Source organism: Hippoglossus hippoglossus, chromosome 7 (assembly GCF_009819705.1).
Source record: "Hippoglossus hippoglossus isolate fHipHip1 chromosome 7, fHipHip1.pri, whole genome shotgun sequence".
In the NCBI taxonomy this organism is placed as follows: domain Eukaryota; kingdom Metazoa; phylum Chordata; class Actinopteri; order Pleuronectiformes; family Pleuronectidae; genus Hippoglossus; species Hippoglossus hippoglossus.
The window spans coordinates 23398651-23417000 of NC_047157.1; the positions used below are offsets into that span (position 1 = coordinate 23398651).

The 18350-nt window shown below is 43.7% G+C and overlaps 3 protein-coding genes across 4 annotated transcripts in view; 1 reads left to right on the forward strand and 2 right to left on the reverse strand.

The window, feature by feature from the left end:
- Positions 1 to 419: 419 nt before the first annotated feature.
- Positions 420 to 5999, reverse strand: LOC117764563 (solute carrier family 17 member 9-like). The gene is made up of 13 exons (XM_034590441.1): positions 5817 to 5999; positions 4839 to 5036; positions 4584 to 4723; positions 3803 to 3902; positions 3549 to 3673; positions 3236 to 3338; positions 3025 to 3121; positions 2828 to 2915; positions 2689 to 2723; positions 2284 to 2405; positions 1623 to 1678; positions 1483 to 1512; positions 420 to 1344 (listed from the first exon to the last, which is right to left on the reverse strand). Exons 1-13 carry the CDS (start codon positions 5939 to 5941, stop codon positions 1175 to 1177), a joined length of 1389 nt encoding a protein of 462 aa, XP_034446332.1. The 5' UTR covers positions 5942 to 5999; the 3' UTR covers positions 420 to 1174.
- A 902-nt stretch (positions 6000 to 6901) lies between these two features.
- LOC117764950 (glucose-induced degradation protein 8-B homolog) lies at positions 6902 to 11845 on the reverse strand. Its single transcript, XM_034591124.1, has 5 exons — positions 11586 to 11845; positions 11139 to 11266; positions 8939 to 9135; positions 8457 to 8654; positions 6902 to 7783 (listed from the first exon to the last, which is right to left on the reverse strand). The coding sequence occupies exons 2-5, from the start codon at positions 11257 to 11259 to the stop codon at positions 7610 to 7612; spliced, it is 690 nt and encodes a 229-aa protein (XP_034447015.1). The 5' UTR covers positions 11260 to 11266; positions 11586 to 11845; the 3' UTR covers positions 6902 to 7609.
- The window catches only part of dnajc5aa (DnaJ (Hsp40) homolog, subfamily C, member 5aa), a 7062-nt gene continuing 23 nt past the window's right edge, over positions 11312 to 18350 (forward strand). Inside the window, exons 1-6 of one of the 2 annotated variants that reach the window (XM_034591128.1) lie at positions 11312 to 11385; positions 15141 to 15148; positions 15199 to 15328; positions 15439 to 15652; positions 15782 to 15953; positions 16050 to 18350. The exon at positions 16050 to 18350 is cut by the window's right edge and continues 23 nt beyond it. In XM_034591128.1, the coding sequence (XP_034447019.1) occupies positions 15219 to 15328; positions 15439 to 15652; positions 15782 to 15953; positions 16050 to 16153 (600 nt within the window). In that variant the 5' untranslated portion in view covers positions 11312 to 11385; positions 15141 to 15148; positions 15199 to 15218 and the 3' untranslated portion in view covers positions 16154 to 18350. Of the gene's footprint in view, positions 11386 to 14102; positions 14302 to 15140; positions 15149 to 15198; positions 15329 to 15438; positions 15653 to 15781; positions 15954 to 16049 lie in introns of those variants that run through there. The other variant, XM_034591127.1, reaches the window with a different exon arrangement.

Sequence of the window (18350 nt, forward strand, 5' to 3'; positions counted from 1 at the left end):
CAGCAGCGGGGTGTGAGTGGATGGAGGCGGGCAGGTCCAGTCCGGATGTCCCCTCGGGTGCTGAGCTTCCGTCCAGTTCGACCTTCGAGGGTTTAACACCCGCTGGTTCCTCTGGTTCCTTAATGGTGAGACATTCCTCTGCATCAAACCTAAATAAAGCGCGTCCTGATGCGCGTGAGCCGTCCTCATTGGCTATGAGGGGTAATAACGTCATGACGTGAATGCAGGATGCTGCCCCCATTAATGGTGTATACACACACACACACACACACGCACACGCACACGCACGCACACACTTTGTGGTGCTGAAACCGGACCCGCGGTGAATCGAAGAAGAATTTGCACATGTAATAATAATAATAATAATAATAATAATAATTTTATTTTAATTTCAAAAACTCACAGATACGTTACACGGAATTTAAAAGAAAATTCACAACATCATCAAACATTGGAAGTAAACATCTCTCGGCTTCCCTCTGTTTAAGTGATTCAATTTAAAAAGTCTACAGAGCAACCACATCATTTCTGTGTAGAAGAACTAAAATGACAGAAACCAGACAGAACATTTTAGTGAAAGTGTACTTTGAACCTGTGGTCCACATCCCATCAACTACTATGGAGGGGGCAGGGTGTATGACCTGTATTCTAGCCAGTCACCAGGGGGCGATAAAGATAAATATCAAGACAACAACAAAGGTACTGGACCAGTTCTTGGCTGGAGTGGAGTAGAAAAATATACCAGAGACGATATGTTTAACATGAAAAGTGAAAAAAGACAAAGTTAAACACAATTGACAGATTAATATTCCTGCAGGTTCCAAAGGTAATCTATTTCAGCTCAGAATTTACAAAAAACCTTCGGTGTAAACATTTTGATGTGGATGTCAAACTCGCTACATTAAATATTCATACTGACGGTGATCCAGAATTACAGTAAAAACAAAGAACAAAAACACGCCTGCAACATTCAAGTTCCTTCATTTTCCAGAGCTGTTTCCTTCTTGTTTTGTGCAGCAGAAAAATGTGATTCCCATTTCCAACTCTCCAGAGGTTTGCTGATAAACACTCAGCTGTACTGTGTTTCTGCAAAATTCACAGGCAGGTTCAGCGGAAGGGATTGAGATTTAAATATGAGTCTCACACGTCGGGTGTTTGCAGCACAAGGTTTGGGTCAAATCACAGAGACCTGACTGGAATATTCCAGGTCGACACGTCGAGCATCTCCAAATAGGAGGAAGACCACAAGACCCATGGTGTTCACAAAACTGATGAGGGAGAACACGGAGGCCCACGACAGGGTGACCTCAATCAGGTAGCCCGACAAGGAGACCAGCACCAGCCCTGTGAAACACATCGGGACAATAGACATTTAAAATCAGTGCCGGTGTTTAACAATTAACTTGTGTAATTTCAGATAAATGTTAAGTTTAGTTATTTCCAGTAAATTTCAAATAATTGGTCCACATCTTCAATACGTACCCATAAAAGCACCCAACATATTCATAAAACCTGTTGCAGAGGAGGAATAAAGATTCAAGGAACAAAAATGACAAAAACGATTAAAATGAATCGACTATGACAGTTTTATGAATCTTAAATGTCGACAGCTACAAACTCACCAAAGAAAGCACCAGCACATGACGGAGTGAGGTCCTGCACGTTCACAGACACACCGCTGAAACACAAGGAAACAGTCAACAACTACATTTACAGCACATTGAACGAGGATGAATCTCATTTACTAATTTACACCAAGAGCTGTCTGTGGATGTAAAGCCTGAGAAATGAAACTTATTCTTCACAGATCTCTTCACAGAAACTATGAAAAACACATGAAGTTAATGGTTATTGTAAGTCCAACAATCTACCCGTCCCTGACTTGTGCAACCAGCTGTTATTTCTATTCTATCTTTCGTTTTTCTGCACATTGAATACAATGTGTTTTGTGTGAAGTTAAATCAAATTGAGTTGTTGGGTAGGAAAGTACTGAAAGAGACACAGAGTTGGTTTTGCTCTTTGGGAAAATGTTTAAAACAACAGAAATGTGTTGATATATGAGCCAATATTAGTTAATTGCGGATACTGTATATTAATATTACTGTATAGTTTGAACAATACGCAATAAAACATCGCAGGAGAGAAAAAACAATGTCATCATCGTGTATAACAAAAATCTAGAAGAGCTTTACTAAGATTGTAAATTCATTTTTATCTCAGTCGGACTACGAGGTTGCAGCAGTTTCTCTAACACAGGGACAGGATCTGTGTTGTTTCACGTACCAGCTGGTGAAGGTGGATAAACCCACAGCCACAGAGACAAAGATCAATGCAGAGGTGAATGAGGTAAACGCTTCTCCCGTCAGGAGCATTATAAACACACTGGAACCGCCCATGGCACAGAACTGAGGAGGGAGAAAGCGAGAGAGACACGCACGTTAGGTATTTTAAAGGCACAGTCCATAACCTGAGGGTAAAGTAAAGTATGTACGTGAAACACAGTTTATTTGCATCTATCACCTCTGAGTTCTAAAGCTTGTCATCACATGTTTGAAACCAGGAGCAAAAATTCCATTACATAACTTAAGTATAGCTTGTCAGGACAAACCTTTCTGTGCACTCACACTTTTCTATCACTCTAGAAAACTCTGGATAAATGTACAATCACAAGTGTGTGACCACACGTACCTGCATTGTCTTTCTCACAGATGATATACTATAACCTGCAGGGGAAGGAAACAAATTTTAACAAATTGTAAATTTGATTTTGATTCGATATTGTAACTGTAACACATAATTAAAAAACAAACAAACAGCTATTTAATACCTTGACTGATGAGAAAGTCTGACATGTATGCCCCACTTAAAGCTGAGGGGATTGCAACAAGCCACGGAATTACATTGTACGCCCAGTCCTGCAAGACAAAGGTGTGGATATAAATGAAACTGGTTTTCAAATGGAATTCGAAAAATGGCTTTGACTCTGGCTAAACGACGACATAATGCCGGGTGAGGAAAACATACTGTGGCATCTGGAAAGGATTCCTTGAAGTACGTTGGCAGCCACGACAATAACGTGTTGGAGGTGCTGGCTGCGCACATGTGAGCGAAGCACATGGACCTTAGAGAGACGAAGAGACAGAGAGAAAGAGCGAGGGCTGAGGTTAAAATGGCTGAAGCACTCATGTGGTCCTGTGTTGGTGAATAGTGAAGGATTAAAGAACATAAGCTGTACCAGACAGGAGGCTTCTTGAACAGACGCAGCATCTGGGACAGGTTCCATTGTGTGTGACGACTCCGTCTATAGTGAGTTTCCAGGGGCTTGGGGATAACCTCACCTGAGCCACAGATTGCACATGACATCATACAGTTTGAAACATGAATGAATGATGCCCGTGCCAAATCACACGACAACTCCTCTCGGCAAAGTCATTAGCGTTAATCCTGAATGTCTGTACAAAGTTTCATGCCAATGTGTCGAGTCATTCTCTAGCTATTTCAGTCTGAAACTAAATGGCATCAACTGAACTATTAAGATTTTACTGTACCTTTTAAAAAACACTGCCAAACGAGGGAAGCCCACAGTGAGGACAGGAAACCAATGCAGTAGAACATGCTAGGCCAGCCGTACTGGTCCACCATGATGGATCCCATTCCACCTGCCAGCAACGTTCTGAGAGAGCAACAATAGAGCGAAACAAAGTCAACAAAGAAAAGGATGGTGTGTTTAAAGGTGTGTGTGTGTGTGTGTGTGTGTGTGTGTGTGTGTGTGTGTGTGTGTGTGTGTGTGTGTCCAATATACCCAAGATAACTACCGCTGTGCATAATGCTCATTAGAAAGCCTCGCTCCTCTTTCACGACACGCTGTGAGCAAATGCTGGCCAGAGACGGAAAGAAAACACCTGCAAGACATCACGAGATCTATGAGCTCGAAACTCCTTCAAAATCTTCATCAGTTTGTTCTTCTTCAAGAACCAGTGGCAAACATTTTTCTCTACTGCAGCTTCTCAAATGTTAGTTTCGTATCAAAGAAAACAGAAAATCCTCTGCTGATGCACCATGTTCTCTCGTGCTTGTGTGTTTGAAATGTGAAGAATACTAAGCCAGCAGCTGGTTAGCTTAGCTTAGCTTCAAACAGGGGGAGCTTGGCTCTGTTCGATAGTTTGAAAAAACTGAGGCCATAGACTGTAAAAAAAAGATGTCATTATCATAGGTTTTTAAAGCATTAAATAACTAATTGAAAACAAACTTATCAGACACATGAGCACTTGAACAAACATCAGAGATAAAAAAAAACATGGAGGAGGCAGCGTGTATGTACAGTCGCCAGCCACCAGTGGACGATCAATATGTTTTGGGCTTCACTTTTGTGGAGCGGTCATGTCGGCCATCTTTATTTACAGTGTAGGAGTGAGACTACAAGTTTCACTGTTTGAACCCACGGCTGGTTGCAGTTGTATTGAAGCATAAAGACACAAGAGGGCAATACCTCCTCTCATCCACTTCTTGCATTGCAAAGTGAACATGCATATTTTGACTCTTTTAGGCACTTCTGTCCATATGGTAACCGGTGCCGTACTCACCCTGCAGAAGTCCCATGAGGAATCTGGCCAGGGTCATGAGAGCGAGGGTGTGAGAGCTGAGCCGAGCCAGAACAGGAGTGAGAACAGTGACCAGAGCCCACAGGCCCGTAGAGATGAACAGGACGCGCTCTCCTCCCACTCTGAAATCACAACATTCACACAGATCAATCATCAAACTCTAAACTCACCTCAGAGGTCACACATTATTATTATCATTAATTATGAGCCATTTGGAGTCATGCACGTTCTGCTCACTTGTCACTGGCATGTCCCCCCAGGATCTGTGTGAAACAGTAGCCCCAGAAGAATCCACCCAGGACCAGTCCCGACTCGATCTTGCTCCATTTGAAAGTGGTGGCCATCGACACGGCACAGATCGGCATGGCCATCCTGGCACAGTACAGGAGGCAGGTGCCAACAAACAGCATCAGCATCCATTTTCGTACCAGAGCTCTACAAACACAAGGCAGGAAAAAAAGTTTCTACTTTATGTCCCTAATATAAAATCTGTGAGTTCAGCAGGAGTTTGAGCTAAAGGCCAACACCAGGTATTCCATCTTAAACCTCATTAAGCTACTGGACAAGATGAGAAGCTTTTACTAAACACAAGATGACGTTTTCCAACTGTCAATAAACTCTTCCTGTCACGAGTCAGGAGATCAACTAAACTAATATTTGCACAAGATTTTATTCTAATAAATCCAGTGGTTCAGATATTTATGGGTCAAAGTGGTGGCTCCTCGGAGTCATGCCGCCGGCACTGATAAAAGATGACTTAAGTTCAATCAATGTTCGAGTACATGTAATCAGAGCCGCAGCCGATTAATCATTTGGGCTTTTAAATGTCACAAACACGTGTCTCAGCCAAGGTGGTTTGTTTTCCTGATTTACAGAACAAATCCCAAAAATCTATTCAGTTTTCAATCACGAGGAGACAAAAATAACCAGAATATTCACATTTGAGAAGCTGATTGATAAAATGATTTTCTAAAAATAGGAACAGATACATTTTCTGGTAGCTTTGCGTGCACCACAGAGCAAAGGTAGCTGAATATATTGTTTAATCCTTTTTAGAAGTTATATATACACGTCGTGTGTAACAATATCAAGGCAACATGTTGTGACTTATTTAAAAAAAATCTTAATGGCATTTAGCTCAAAAGAAGGGTGAGGCGCTCCGTGGTACATATCAAAGTGTAGCCTGTGATTCCCAGTCTGATTTGAATGTCCTACCTTGGCCACAGGATGGTGTTCACAGGCTCATCTTCCTTACATTTGCCGTTTGTACAAATCTTGTGTTTCAGCAGAGATTCACTGACATCGCTCCAGCCGTCTCCTGATGTGTGCTTGTCAGCCATTCAGAGAACACCAGTTTCCTCTGTGTTAGCTGTGCAACTCCCCGGCACTGTGTGAGCGCTCCAGCTACACCTCACTTCCTCAGGCGAACAGGCCAAACAAGTCAAACTTGTTGGAACAAAACTGAAACGAGGACTGGCTGGTTCACTACGTTTGACAGTAGCATTTTTGGCTTTGCTCTGACGTGGAAAAACGTCCACGTCGGATTCTTTATAATCTGCATTCATGCATCACAACTCACAAAATGAAAAAACAGCTCTTTTATGGTTCACAAAAGTTGTTTATTTCAATACTTGTAAATCTGATCTTAAAAATGTTGAATAATAAAAGGGGTGTGATCTCTCTGGGTTTTTGTGTTTGTCAAATCCATTATATATATATATATATATATATAAAGACAATGCAACCTTAAAAGAAATTAAGGATGGACAGCTAGCAGCAAGTTTGTTTTCTGTTTTATAAAAGTAAACCAAATAAACAAAAGTAAACAAGCACAAGTGCCTTTCCCCATTGAAAACAAACAAACAAAAACACTCACATGCAATAAAGTGAAAAACTGTTTTAAAAGTGGCAAAATGGACAGAAAGTTCTTTGACCAACCAGTGCAGATAAGAAACGTCCATATTTCTGATCATCGTTAACAGAAATCTAAATCATTTTCAGTCTGACAGTTTTAAAAACATACGTTTAAACTAGAAAGCAGACATGACAGCTCCCTCATTCCTTAGCAGGCCTCTGTCTCACGCAGCGTGTGAACCCTGCTTACATCAGTGAGACCGGCTGAATATTATCATAACCTCAACCCCACTGACGTAAAACCAAACTCGGACATTCGGAGCATGCTGGGGGTGAAGTGTGCAGGACGCTCAGACAGGCCCGGGGGCTCAGTTCAGCTCGGATTTCACTCAGAACCTGCTTCCCCTCCTCTGACACCCGTGTTCGAGGCTTGATGCTTGTACAAGGTAGTTCATGCCACTGACACTGTGCACATACAATCATCAGATTCTCAGGTGTAGGAAGCAACTGACCGATGCTACAGCAAATTGCCAAACATCATACTTCACACATATCTGTAAAATATTATATAAATTAAAATGATACTACATTAATAAAGCATATTTTTTCCATTTAATTGAAAAGTATTAACATTTTAAGTAAGAAATTTAGATTTTAATTTAAGTTAAGATGTTTCATCTCAGTCTAAACACATCTTCATTAAAAAGGGTAATTGTGTATCTGCTGTTTCAGAGTTTGCATCGTTACAGTTGAGCCTGGATTCGGGCTCCTCACCCACCACAGTATTAACGTCGTTCTTTTACCATCAACTCTCTCTTTCTGGGTTAATTATTGTCGGGGGAAATAAATAATAATACTGACTTAAGCTTTAGAAAAGACAAAATATAAAACAGCAGTTTGAATTTTGTCGTCTCCGAGATCCGTCTGAAAATCCAGGATTAGTATTTAAAGTAGATAATTTCTGTCACTTTGCAAATACAGCAATTTACAGTTTACACAACGAGTTTATAAGTCTTACTTCTCATGGATGCAACATGGAAAATAAAAACAATGTAGTATTAGTTTATACATATATGTTACCTGGTTGTCACACAGTCACTGACTGATTATAAATTAAGGAGACGTGGAAGGTGGTTGTTTGTTTTCCGTTATGTTCACTTGGGGTCCTCAATGGTTCCCGTGCTAAGGTCAGTCATTTTGGGATATTTCACCTTCTTCTGGTCGAGCTCGTTCTGTGCCCACAGCAGCAGCTTCAGGAGTTTCGCCAGCTTGGGCGTAGACTCCCTGTTTTCATAGTCCAGCACAGCTTGGTTCACCTCACTCCACACCTGCGCACCAAGATGTGTGTTGCAGTCAAAATTAAATAAAACACACAATACTGATTCACTGTGTTCTTACTGCCTATATTAACTGTTTTCAGACATGTCCTCGGGAGGACTTTTCCTTTCACACATGAACAATGCAGTGGGACATTCTCCGCTCAGGTACAACCGCAACAAATCCTCCAGAGGATTCAGGTGAGGAGTTTTGCATTAGGCAGAGACAAGATGCAAAGTGTTAATTCCACTGCATGTCATTTTTGCATCTGTCGCCTGTTTTGTCTTCAACCCCCACCCCCCCACCCCCCACTCACTCATGGTGAGTCCTGCAGAGGATCCTGCTGTGGTCTCACGTCAGAGGACTTAATAATACTAGAGGGCTTGGCGGAGGATCTCAGGAGTTCAGTTCATGTCCGAAAGCAGCTATACAATCACACACCACAATAATTCATGAGGCTGGTTCCGGGTGTTTCTACATTTACTGTGTTCGGTACAGTTTAACATATGGATATTTTGTACTGAAATATTACACAGATTTAAAGAAACAGTGTTTTTTTACTTGGTTTGGACCAAAAGAACGGAACTAGACCTGTGAAAAGGCCTTAAAATCACTGCCCACATCTCAAATAGTGACTAACAGGGTCAAAGATTGCAGGGAAAGAATATGACAAATCGTTCTGACCTTTTGCCGCTGCATCATGTTGAGCAGGTCTCCGAAGGGCGAATCCTCTGGGTTGTCAAAAGCCAGAAGGGCCAGTGTCCTCTCCATCTCTGTCAGACACTCTCTGCTCTCCTCCCCTTGCTCGGCCAGTTGTGTCTGGGCAAACTCCAGCGCTGACTCAGTCTCCCTTAGCCTGATTAACTCAATCAAATGTTGCTGCTGCAAGGAGAATAAAGAACACACAGCTACAGTTGAAGAATCTAGTTTTACAATGTTTTTCCTATTTAACCAGGAAAGATGACAAGGAACATAATCTCATGGTGAAGAATAGCAGCTTGGGTTGTTACCTACAGCGTATGGAAGGGTTTACACCTAAAGATGCTCACTACACTCACTGCTGCTAAGAAAGAACATCTTCAACTGATCCTGAACTTCAACCCTGATAAATCTCACAATATGATCAGAACTCCTGACGGCTGTTGCAATGCTCAGTGCACATGTACCTGCAGATGAAAATACAAGTATCGATTGGTGTCAAGCAGCTCCGGGTGAAGGCTGTTGATGAGTCCGATGGCTTCTTGTATCTGTCCCTTCAGGATCATCTCTCTAATCTTTATCCTTTCGTCCAGAGAGTCCAGGTCCACGCTCGGCTCGATACCGGACTCCATCCGAAACTTCTCCGCCGCCTCTTTAAACCCCTCTGGAAACATGTGAAACAGACGCAGACAGGGGCAAAGAAATGAAGGATAGTTAAGAATAGAAGTGGGTTAGGGTTAAGACGCACCGGTGTGACACAGTGAGTTCAAGTTACAGACAAGTTTTCTTTTCACGCCACAAGCTTTGAAACTTAGGCTTCGGTCATAAAAGCAGCTTTTTCACATCGGCTCATTCTGCAGACTTTTTACTCTGAGACAGGTCAAAGAAAGTCCTGAGGCTCTCTGAACGACATTTGTGTCCACACATGAATCGCCTCCAGAGACAATACAGAGGATCTAAGGATTTCAGTGCATGTCTGAGAGCAGTTTAAGAATATTCTGTATGTATGTTTGTATTTTCAGTAGGATTACGCAAAAACTACAACTCGAATTTACATGAAACCTGGTAGAAAATATGAGACACGGGCCAAGAAAGACAATCTTGGCGTAGATCAGGACAAAGGTCGGGATCCACCTGATCTACCATTACAATTCACACCTCAGGACACATGACTCACGGGGGGGGGGGGGGTGTCAACAACTCTCAACGACTTGCAAAACATCTCCTAAAGAAACCAACAGCACGGTGGGGCCGGCCTCTCAGGTAACCTCAACCACCCTACAAGTTAAATACCTGGGACTCCCGGCAGCCAGCTAGAACTGAAGGAGCCTCTTGGATGAAAGGTGAAACGTCTTCGAGAAACTCAACCAAGTCCAGTTGACCTGTTTTTTAGCACCTGGACATAGAAGCTCCACAGACAAAGATCCACATGAGGTTTTAGTGCTTGTATGTTTTATCTCCCAGGGAAGAATTTGTGGATCTTGATGAAAGATGTGTGTTTGTTTGGATGTGTCTTGATTAAATTCAAGGGGACTGTTTACACTATCAACCACCATTCTAATATATATTTTTGACTGAAATAACAGAGGGCTTTCTGGTATTTTAAAGCCAAAATCATACATCCAGATAATAAATCGCAGATGAATTGGTAATAACTCTTAGTTGCAGCCTTATGCAATGATGCATTTGGATGTGTTCAGCTGAGCACACAATCCACTGAGCTCCCTGACCTGCACATCTACACCGAGCGGTGCAGCACAAAAGCCAGGAAGACGGTGAAAGCGCTCAGCCACTCGAACAATGGACTGTTCTGCCTAATGCAGTCACGGAAGCGCTTCCACTCCACGTAGGCAAAAACACAGAGGGAACGAGGAAGAACTTCTTTGCTCAGAACATACAAACACTTAACCAGGCCAACACCTAGGGCCGGACTCACCCTGCTGCATTCCTTAATATTCCATATCCTCTCTATGACATGTATTACACTACAACTACCTCAGTCTGATGCTGCACAGCTCGCTCATGGTTGCACATTAACTGCATATGTATGTAGATTGGCATAAACCTCGTCCTTCCTTCCTTATTCTCTATTTTCTCTGCGAAATAGTAAATTCATAGCATGTTATTTTATCTTTATGTGCAGGAGAGTCACAGAAAAGCAACTCGCTGCACTTCTTACTGTGTGTGGTTGGTGTATGTGGTGTGAATTTTAATGTATATTGGTCGTTCGTGGTCGCAGCTGATCATGGACGATGATTACAACAAGACTGCTTGATACACAATATGCACTACTCACATATTCGACCATTATTGACAATAACTCCTAAATAAATTTGTTATCGCTGCTCCCTTCATCTCTATCAGACATTTTCTTATGTACAAATACTCTGACACACGTCTTCATTATGCTACAAACTGTTTCTTCTTCTTTTTGCTGATGTTCTCAGTTACACGTGGCATCTACTGCACTTCTATCCTGGGAGAGAAATCCTCTCTCTCTCTCTGAGGTTTCTACGTTTTATTATCTACGTTAAAAGGTGTTTGGTAGTTTTACTCTTGTTGTGGGTGACGGACAGAGGATGTCGCACCTTGTTAAAGCCCTATGAGACAAACTGTGGGCTGTACAAATAGAACTTGATTGATTGATTGATTGACAGTTTCCCTCACCTGTCACCAGGTAGTTCATGATGAGCCGGTTCATGTCCGCCCTCTGTATGTGCACGTTGTTCAGTTTCTCCATCCACTCTTCCCTGGTGATGTCTTCTGTCTTTTCAGCATAACTCATCATTGGGACGCTGGAGGAGCAAAGAACCCAACAAAAACATGTGAGCAAGGCTGCCACCGCTCGGCCACAGGCTGCAACTGCACGAGCCCGATACGTTACAACCGGGGTTTACAACCCTGCAACACACAGGTGACAACCGGGGAACACACACATCCAACACGCGACAATTCACAACACAACCGCAGGCACCGTATTTGTGCAGTCGCGCCGCGTTCGGACGCGTGCGAGTGTCGTTAATAAGGATGCGGACGTGCCCCGGCGCTTCCAAAACAAACCCATTTCCTGTCCGTTAGCAGACTAGGGGGGGGGGTCGCGCTGATTCGACTCACCGTGCAGAGGCCCCGGGACGGTGCTTCCTGCTCGGTGGGGTGGGGGGGGGGGGGGGCGCCGGTTCTCGGTGCTGCCGCTGCTTCAGGGTCCGATTCAACGCCGGGAGTCGACGGCGCCGACACAGCCGAGCTACTGGCGGCTAACGGGACCCAGGCTAACAGACCCAGGCTAACGGGACCCGGGCTAACGCTCCTAAGCTAACTAACGTGGGAAAACCTCGCGAGAGCTAACGTCGGTCCCGTGAGGATCGTGGATTGGGTGGGCGGCGTGACGTCACGGTTGCCGAGGAAGCGAAGTGAAATAGATGAATGTGGAACTTTTGTTTAAGTGTTTTTTTTAAATCTTTAAATAAATTAAATTAAACAACTGAGGAATGGAGCTAAATATTAAAGAATAATACAAGGAATATTTGTATTTATCAATTTAGTCCATGGAACGTGCAGTTAATAAATAAAATCAATATTTGGTGTGGCCACAATCTGCATTTTAAACTGCACCAGTTCTCCTCAGTTTATTAGAAAGAAAGAAAGAAAGAAAGAAAGATAGATAGATAGATAGATAGATAGATATTGCACTGAACAATTTTGCAGTTAGTTTGGATGGTATGGATAATGCACACTAATTATTCATAGATATTGGTAATTATACAGGTCATTTTATAAAGGAAGAGAAAAAAATAACCACACGTTTTGTCTGGATCTTCTCCAAAATTTAATGCAAGGCAAATTTATTTGTGTATCACATTTCAACTACAAGGCAATTCAAAGTGCTTTACATTAAAGGCGTGACAAATTATCAAAGCATCATAGGACAATACAAAAAGCATTTAAATAGAAATAAAAAAGTGCCATTTAAGTGCTACTAAAGTGCTAGTTTTATTTTATTTATTTAGTTAGTTTTAATTCAAGGTATAGTCGGAAGAGATGTGTTTTTGGTTTGCGGCGGGAGATGTGTAGACTTTCTGCTGTCATGCTGATGTCATTGGGAAGCTCGTTCCACCATCTAGGAGCCAGGACAGAAAACAGTGGTGATTTTGTTGAGTGTTTAGTTGTCCCTCGCAGTGAGGGAGCAACAAGCCGATTGGCAGATGCAGAGCGGAGTGAACGGGCTGGGGTGTAAGGTTTGAACATGTCCTCGATGTAGACTGGACCCGATCCGTATGCAAGTACTAGTGTTTTGAAACTGATGCAGGCAGCCACTGGTAACCAGTGAAGGGAGCGGAGGAGGGGAGTAGTGTGAGTGAATTTAGGCTAAAGAACTGTCAAGCTGCTGCATTCTGGATGAGCTGCAGAGGTCGGATGTCACTAGCAGGCAGAACAGCCAGGATGGAGTTACAATAGTCTAGGTGTGAGATGACCAGGGCCTGGACCAGAACCTGCGCCTCCTTCTTAGTGAGAAGGGGACGTGTTCTCCTGATGTTGTGCAGCACATATCTACAGGAACATGTTGTTGCAGTAATGTTGGCAGTAAGGGAGAGTTGACTGTCGAGTGTCACACCCAGGTTCCTAGGAGTCTGGGTGGGGGCTAACGCGGAGTTGTCAAACTGAAATCCTTTCAGTTTAGTGTGATCCTGCAGACAAACAAACAAACCTATAGGTGACAACTTGACCTTCTTTGCAGAGGCAATAAAGACCCAACAGATTGGACTCCCAACATTTAAAGGAGTAGTTTGCATTTTTGGGAAATTCACTTAAGCTAATTGCTTACTTGTGGAGAGTTGCATAAAAAGATCAATACAATTCTCCTGAAGCCGGAGCCAGCTGGCTGTTAGCCTAGCTTAGCATAAATGCTGGAAAGGCAAAGACAAGATCACAATAACTTTTACTTTAAGTTGGTTCAGTCTCAGAATAGTGGTTTTAAACAGGACCTGGTATTCAAAGTGTAACTTCTCCCCTACGTTTATGCTGAAGTGCCTCCCACTGAAAACCACTGGGAAGCACCCAGTCCTGTCTCTCCACACACACACACACACATACTACATACCAATTAGCTTGCTGAGTTATCTGTTGTCTAGCTACGAGTGACGACTCCAGTAACAGCACACACACACTTTGGTGACAGAAATGTTGCATAAAGTAGAGGGCGTCTCGCCTCTGGAGTTTCCTGACGGCCTCGACGATGGTCCTCCCGAGCCATCACCATCATCTTCATCATCTTCATCTTCATTTTCATCTTCATCATCATATGTTCTGTCCACCTATATGTTTACACTGGGGATCAGAGATAAACAGCACTTCAATCCCGTCTATGTCCTGTACATATGGCAAAATTTACAATAAAGTTGACTTTGACTTGACTTCATCATTTTCATCATCTTCTTCTTCTTCGTCATCATCATCTTCATCACTATGATCATCTTCATCAGCATCATCATCATCACCACCACCACCTTCATCATCTTTATCATCCTCATCATCATCTTTATCTTCCCATCATCATCTTCATTTTCATCATCCTCTTCAACATCATCATCCCATCATCATCCTCTTTTAATCTTCATCGCCATCATCATCATCGCAGTCCGCCTGTGCACGCGCACGTCGGGTCTCCGTGGGGGTTGGGCAGGGGGCGGAGTCAGATCCGTGCTGCAGCTGTCCATGGTTGTGTGAAGCCTCAGAGGTTCTGTACTATGCGGCCATAGTCACGCTCCAAGCCTCTAAAACCACGAGCTGCAGGGATCCGTCGGTTTCACGGAGCACCGGAGAACACTGAAAGGTGAGCGCGCCCCTGCACGTCCGCTCCTCTCTCCTCCTCGAGCCTCTGCCCCTTCACCTTGAAGATTAGTGCTGACGATCCATCCCTGGCTGCATCAACACCAGGCCAGGAAGCAAACCAACATGGATGCTGTGCGCTATAGCCGAGCTGCTGCTGATGCTGCTGCTGCTGGTGCTCGCACAGAGATTACGCTGCTAGCATCGAACCCACACACTCCAATCGATCATATACACGCTTTACCACGGGATGCGGCTCGTAACACACAGAAATTTAACACCCTCTCGCCAGTTTGAGGTGAAAATGTGCAAATGCGCTTTTGCAGGGCTTCAAACGCACCGGTGGCCATTCATTCGAGTCAAGATGACACCCAGTGGGATTCAGCAGGGTGGGTTTGTGTGTTTTTTATTTGCAGCATCAGTTCGATGAAGCTCGCTCTCCTGCAGCAGCACCGACTGTGTGGATGTCAGCTGCTGATTTACTGACACCAGCAGACGCAGCTCCTGCCAACATGTCAGTAACTGAATAACCTGCAGGATCATTAACATCGTTTGTGCAATTACACTATAAGAAAATCTGTGAGAGTCAGATTCGGGCAGGAGAAATTTGATTATTCCAGGATTTTGCCCCGTCGCTGCTCTTTGACTTCTTTCCCCCTACATTTCACACAGAGCAGGATGGTTCCATACGTGCACGTACAGGACAGATGTGTCCAGCCGAGGCAGCTGTTGCCTGCAGCCACACAGGCCTCACTTTAGTAAAAGGCCTGCATTATTTTTTTTTTAAACAGATGTATATATCGTGTTAAACAGGCGATTCTAACGATAGGTGTTTCCCTAGAGGTTTTCTTGTAAAGCAAACTGACTTGCAGTGGTTCTAATGGTTCTGTTTCTGTGCCCAGTCTGTGAACTTAAGGCATCATGGCTGAGCATCAGAGGCAACGCTCTCTGTCCACCGCTGGCGAGTCTCTCTACCTCGTGTTGGGAGTCGACAAGATCGCCACATCCGATGACATCAAGAGATCTTACAGGTGAGACGTCCCCCCCCCCCCCCCCCCCCCCCCCCCCCCTCCTCACATGAACTGCCACAGAAAGGTCTGGCCTCACCTTAGGTGACCGTTGTCGTTTTTCCTCCACACAGGAAGCTGGCGCTGAAGTTCCACCCCGACAAGAATCCCGACAATCCAGAAGCGGCAGATAAGTTCAAGGAGATAAACAGCGCCCATGCGATTCTCAACGATCCCACCAAGCGTAATATTTACGACAAATACGGCTCCCTGGGCCTGTATGTGGCCGAGCAGTTTGGAGAAGAGAACGTTAACACTTACTTCGTCCTCTCCAGCTGGTGGGCGAAGGTGAGGCGGGGGGGAAAGACCCGGAGCATTCACCGTTTGCATTTTCCATTCAAACCTGCTTCTCTTATCTTCTCCTCACACAACCATTATCATGTCTCTGCCTCCTCTCATGTCTCTGCTCTCCTGCAGGCTCTGTTCGTGTTCTGCGGCCTGGCCACCGGCTGCTACTTCTGCTGCTGCCTGTGCTGCTGCTGCAACTGCTGCTGTGGAAAATGTAAACCACGGCCTCGGGAGGGCCAGGAACAGGACTTTTACGTGTCCCCCGAGGACCTGGAGGCCCAGCTGCAGTCTGACGAGAGAGGTGATGCAGAACCACCTCCAGTTTCTTAATTTGTCGGGGGGAAACAATGGCGAGCGAGGGGTTAACGCAAACACACTGTTTCTCTTTGTCAAACAGAGGCTGGCGTTGATCCCATAGTGCTGCAGCCGTCGGCAACAGAGACGACCCAGCTAACGGCGGATGGGCACCACTCCTACCACACCGACACTGGCTTCAACTAACCCCCTGTCCCCAGCGATCCTGGCCTGTGGTCCTGCCTGCTTCCCCCCTGCTCCACCTCCGTGAGACGACTGAAAGGGGCGATCCGTCTTTCCACTTCCGATCGGGAGCCATGTTGAGTAGAGGGACTAGTAAGCATGGTCCATGAGAGGAACTAATGAAGTCACATCCCTTACACCCTTTCCTGATTGGTACACCCACTTATTTACCCCCCACTACGATAAGAAAAGAGAAACAACCAAATTATTTGTTTTTTTTAATTTCTTCTTTTGTATTTCTTGGCCTTTAACCACACAGGTCGCCTCCCCCCCCACTCCCCCTCTCCCATACTCTGCATCACGGTGTAGCATGCACTGTTTAACGAAACATAGTCTCCAGATCTTCTGTCATCCTTTGCAGCATTTTTACTTTGCAAGACTCATAATGTAGGTGCATACGTACGTGCAATATGTTCATCTGAGTACAGTTCACCAGGAGGAGGTGCAGTCTACGTGATATTTTCTGCTAAAGGAAGGAGAGCCATGGCTCAGGGAGGTGCTGGTTAGAGAAATGTTTGTTCAGTCCGGTGGTGCCATCATCCGTAAACCTTTCAAGAACAGAGTTGTCTTATGTTTGATTTGAGAATTCCACCCGCCATCCTCCGACCTCCAGTGTGTGTTTGTCTGTGTATCGTCTGCTTCCCCCAGATGTTTTCAATCATGAGGTTTTTAAGGCACACAGCTTTATTTGCAGACACTTTCTAATTTAGTTATTATTATCCACCCGTCGAAGTTTCATTTCAGCCCATTGATCCAGGACATTGACGACTTCCTGTCTTTCCTACAGCACTGAACAGGTTGTTCGGATATTTATCATCAAGGTAAATTTCATATTGATTTATGATCGATTTCCTGTTCTGTGAGATTAACCAGTGTTCACTTTTTGACACATCAGCAGTTAACTCGCGGTTTGTTAAATCGCTGACATTGGATGGATCTCATAGAAAAACACTGATAATGGACATTTTTAATAATTACATTTTTGAATTAGAGGATGACATTTTAACTTTTTGGTGAAGCGTCTCAGTTGTTGGGATCATATGCTGAGCCGCTGCTGCCTTACCCCCCCTGCCCCCGCCCCCGTCCTTTTTTGTTCATAAAAATGTAAAACTATTTTTGAGACGTCTCGTGGAGGCTGATAGACTTAAATTTTATTGATTTTTTTTTTTGTTGCTATATAGAAAAGCTCCAGATAAACCATCTGACTGATCACATGTTAGAAATAACAGATCACTATCAGCAGCCGCCCTGGTTCAGAGGGTGACGTGTTTTTACTCTGAGCTGTCTTAAACAATATTAAGTCGTTAATGTTAGCGGGAAATAAAGTTGAGTGCAGAATATTGACTTGGGGATATTTTAGGTCGGCGGAAATATTCATCACATCATGTTTTTAGTCCTTGTGTTTTGAGCTGAAGTCGGACGACTCTGATATTTTTGTCCGATGCTGTGGTGTTTAGCCTTTTTGACTTTTTCGAACCCATCTTGTAAATCATATCATCCGTGAGCCAGTGCTACAGGCAGCTCAGTAAAATGACTCTAGATTTTTTCATACTACTGAATTTGCATATACTGCAGCACACTTCCACAAATTGCCATGAACACCTTTGTCCGTTTCATAACCGCTAACAATGTGTTTTAATGGTTTACACTTGGTGAGCTCCTGTTGCCCACCCTCTGCTATTAACGGTATGGATGTTGACCTCTGTGGCCCTTGTATGATGTTTCCTGTGACCCTTGATGAAACATAGATGTTCCTGTCATGGCTTTTTCATTAAGATACTGAAAAATGCTACTGTAAATGTTCTAAGTTGAATGCACTGTGTGTTTAAAAAAAAAAAAAAACCTATAATGGATCAATGATCAGGACGTGACTCAATAAAAAGACAACATAGTATATAGTGTAATTATAGTGAAATGGTTATATGATGCATTCTTTTGGGATTTTATTTATTTCATACTTTGTCATGTTTCAAATGATGATTGGCTTTAATTTTACTGGTATGGTGTCGTAATGTAACCATTAAATCTTGCAAGGAATGGTTTAATGGTTCAGGTCGCTTGTACATACACTTGATCCACATAAAGTATAAACTTTAACGTTTATGTTGTAGCATGGTAATTGTGTGTCTGGAAGAAAACAAGTGGATCATTGATCTGATTT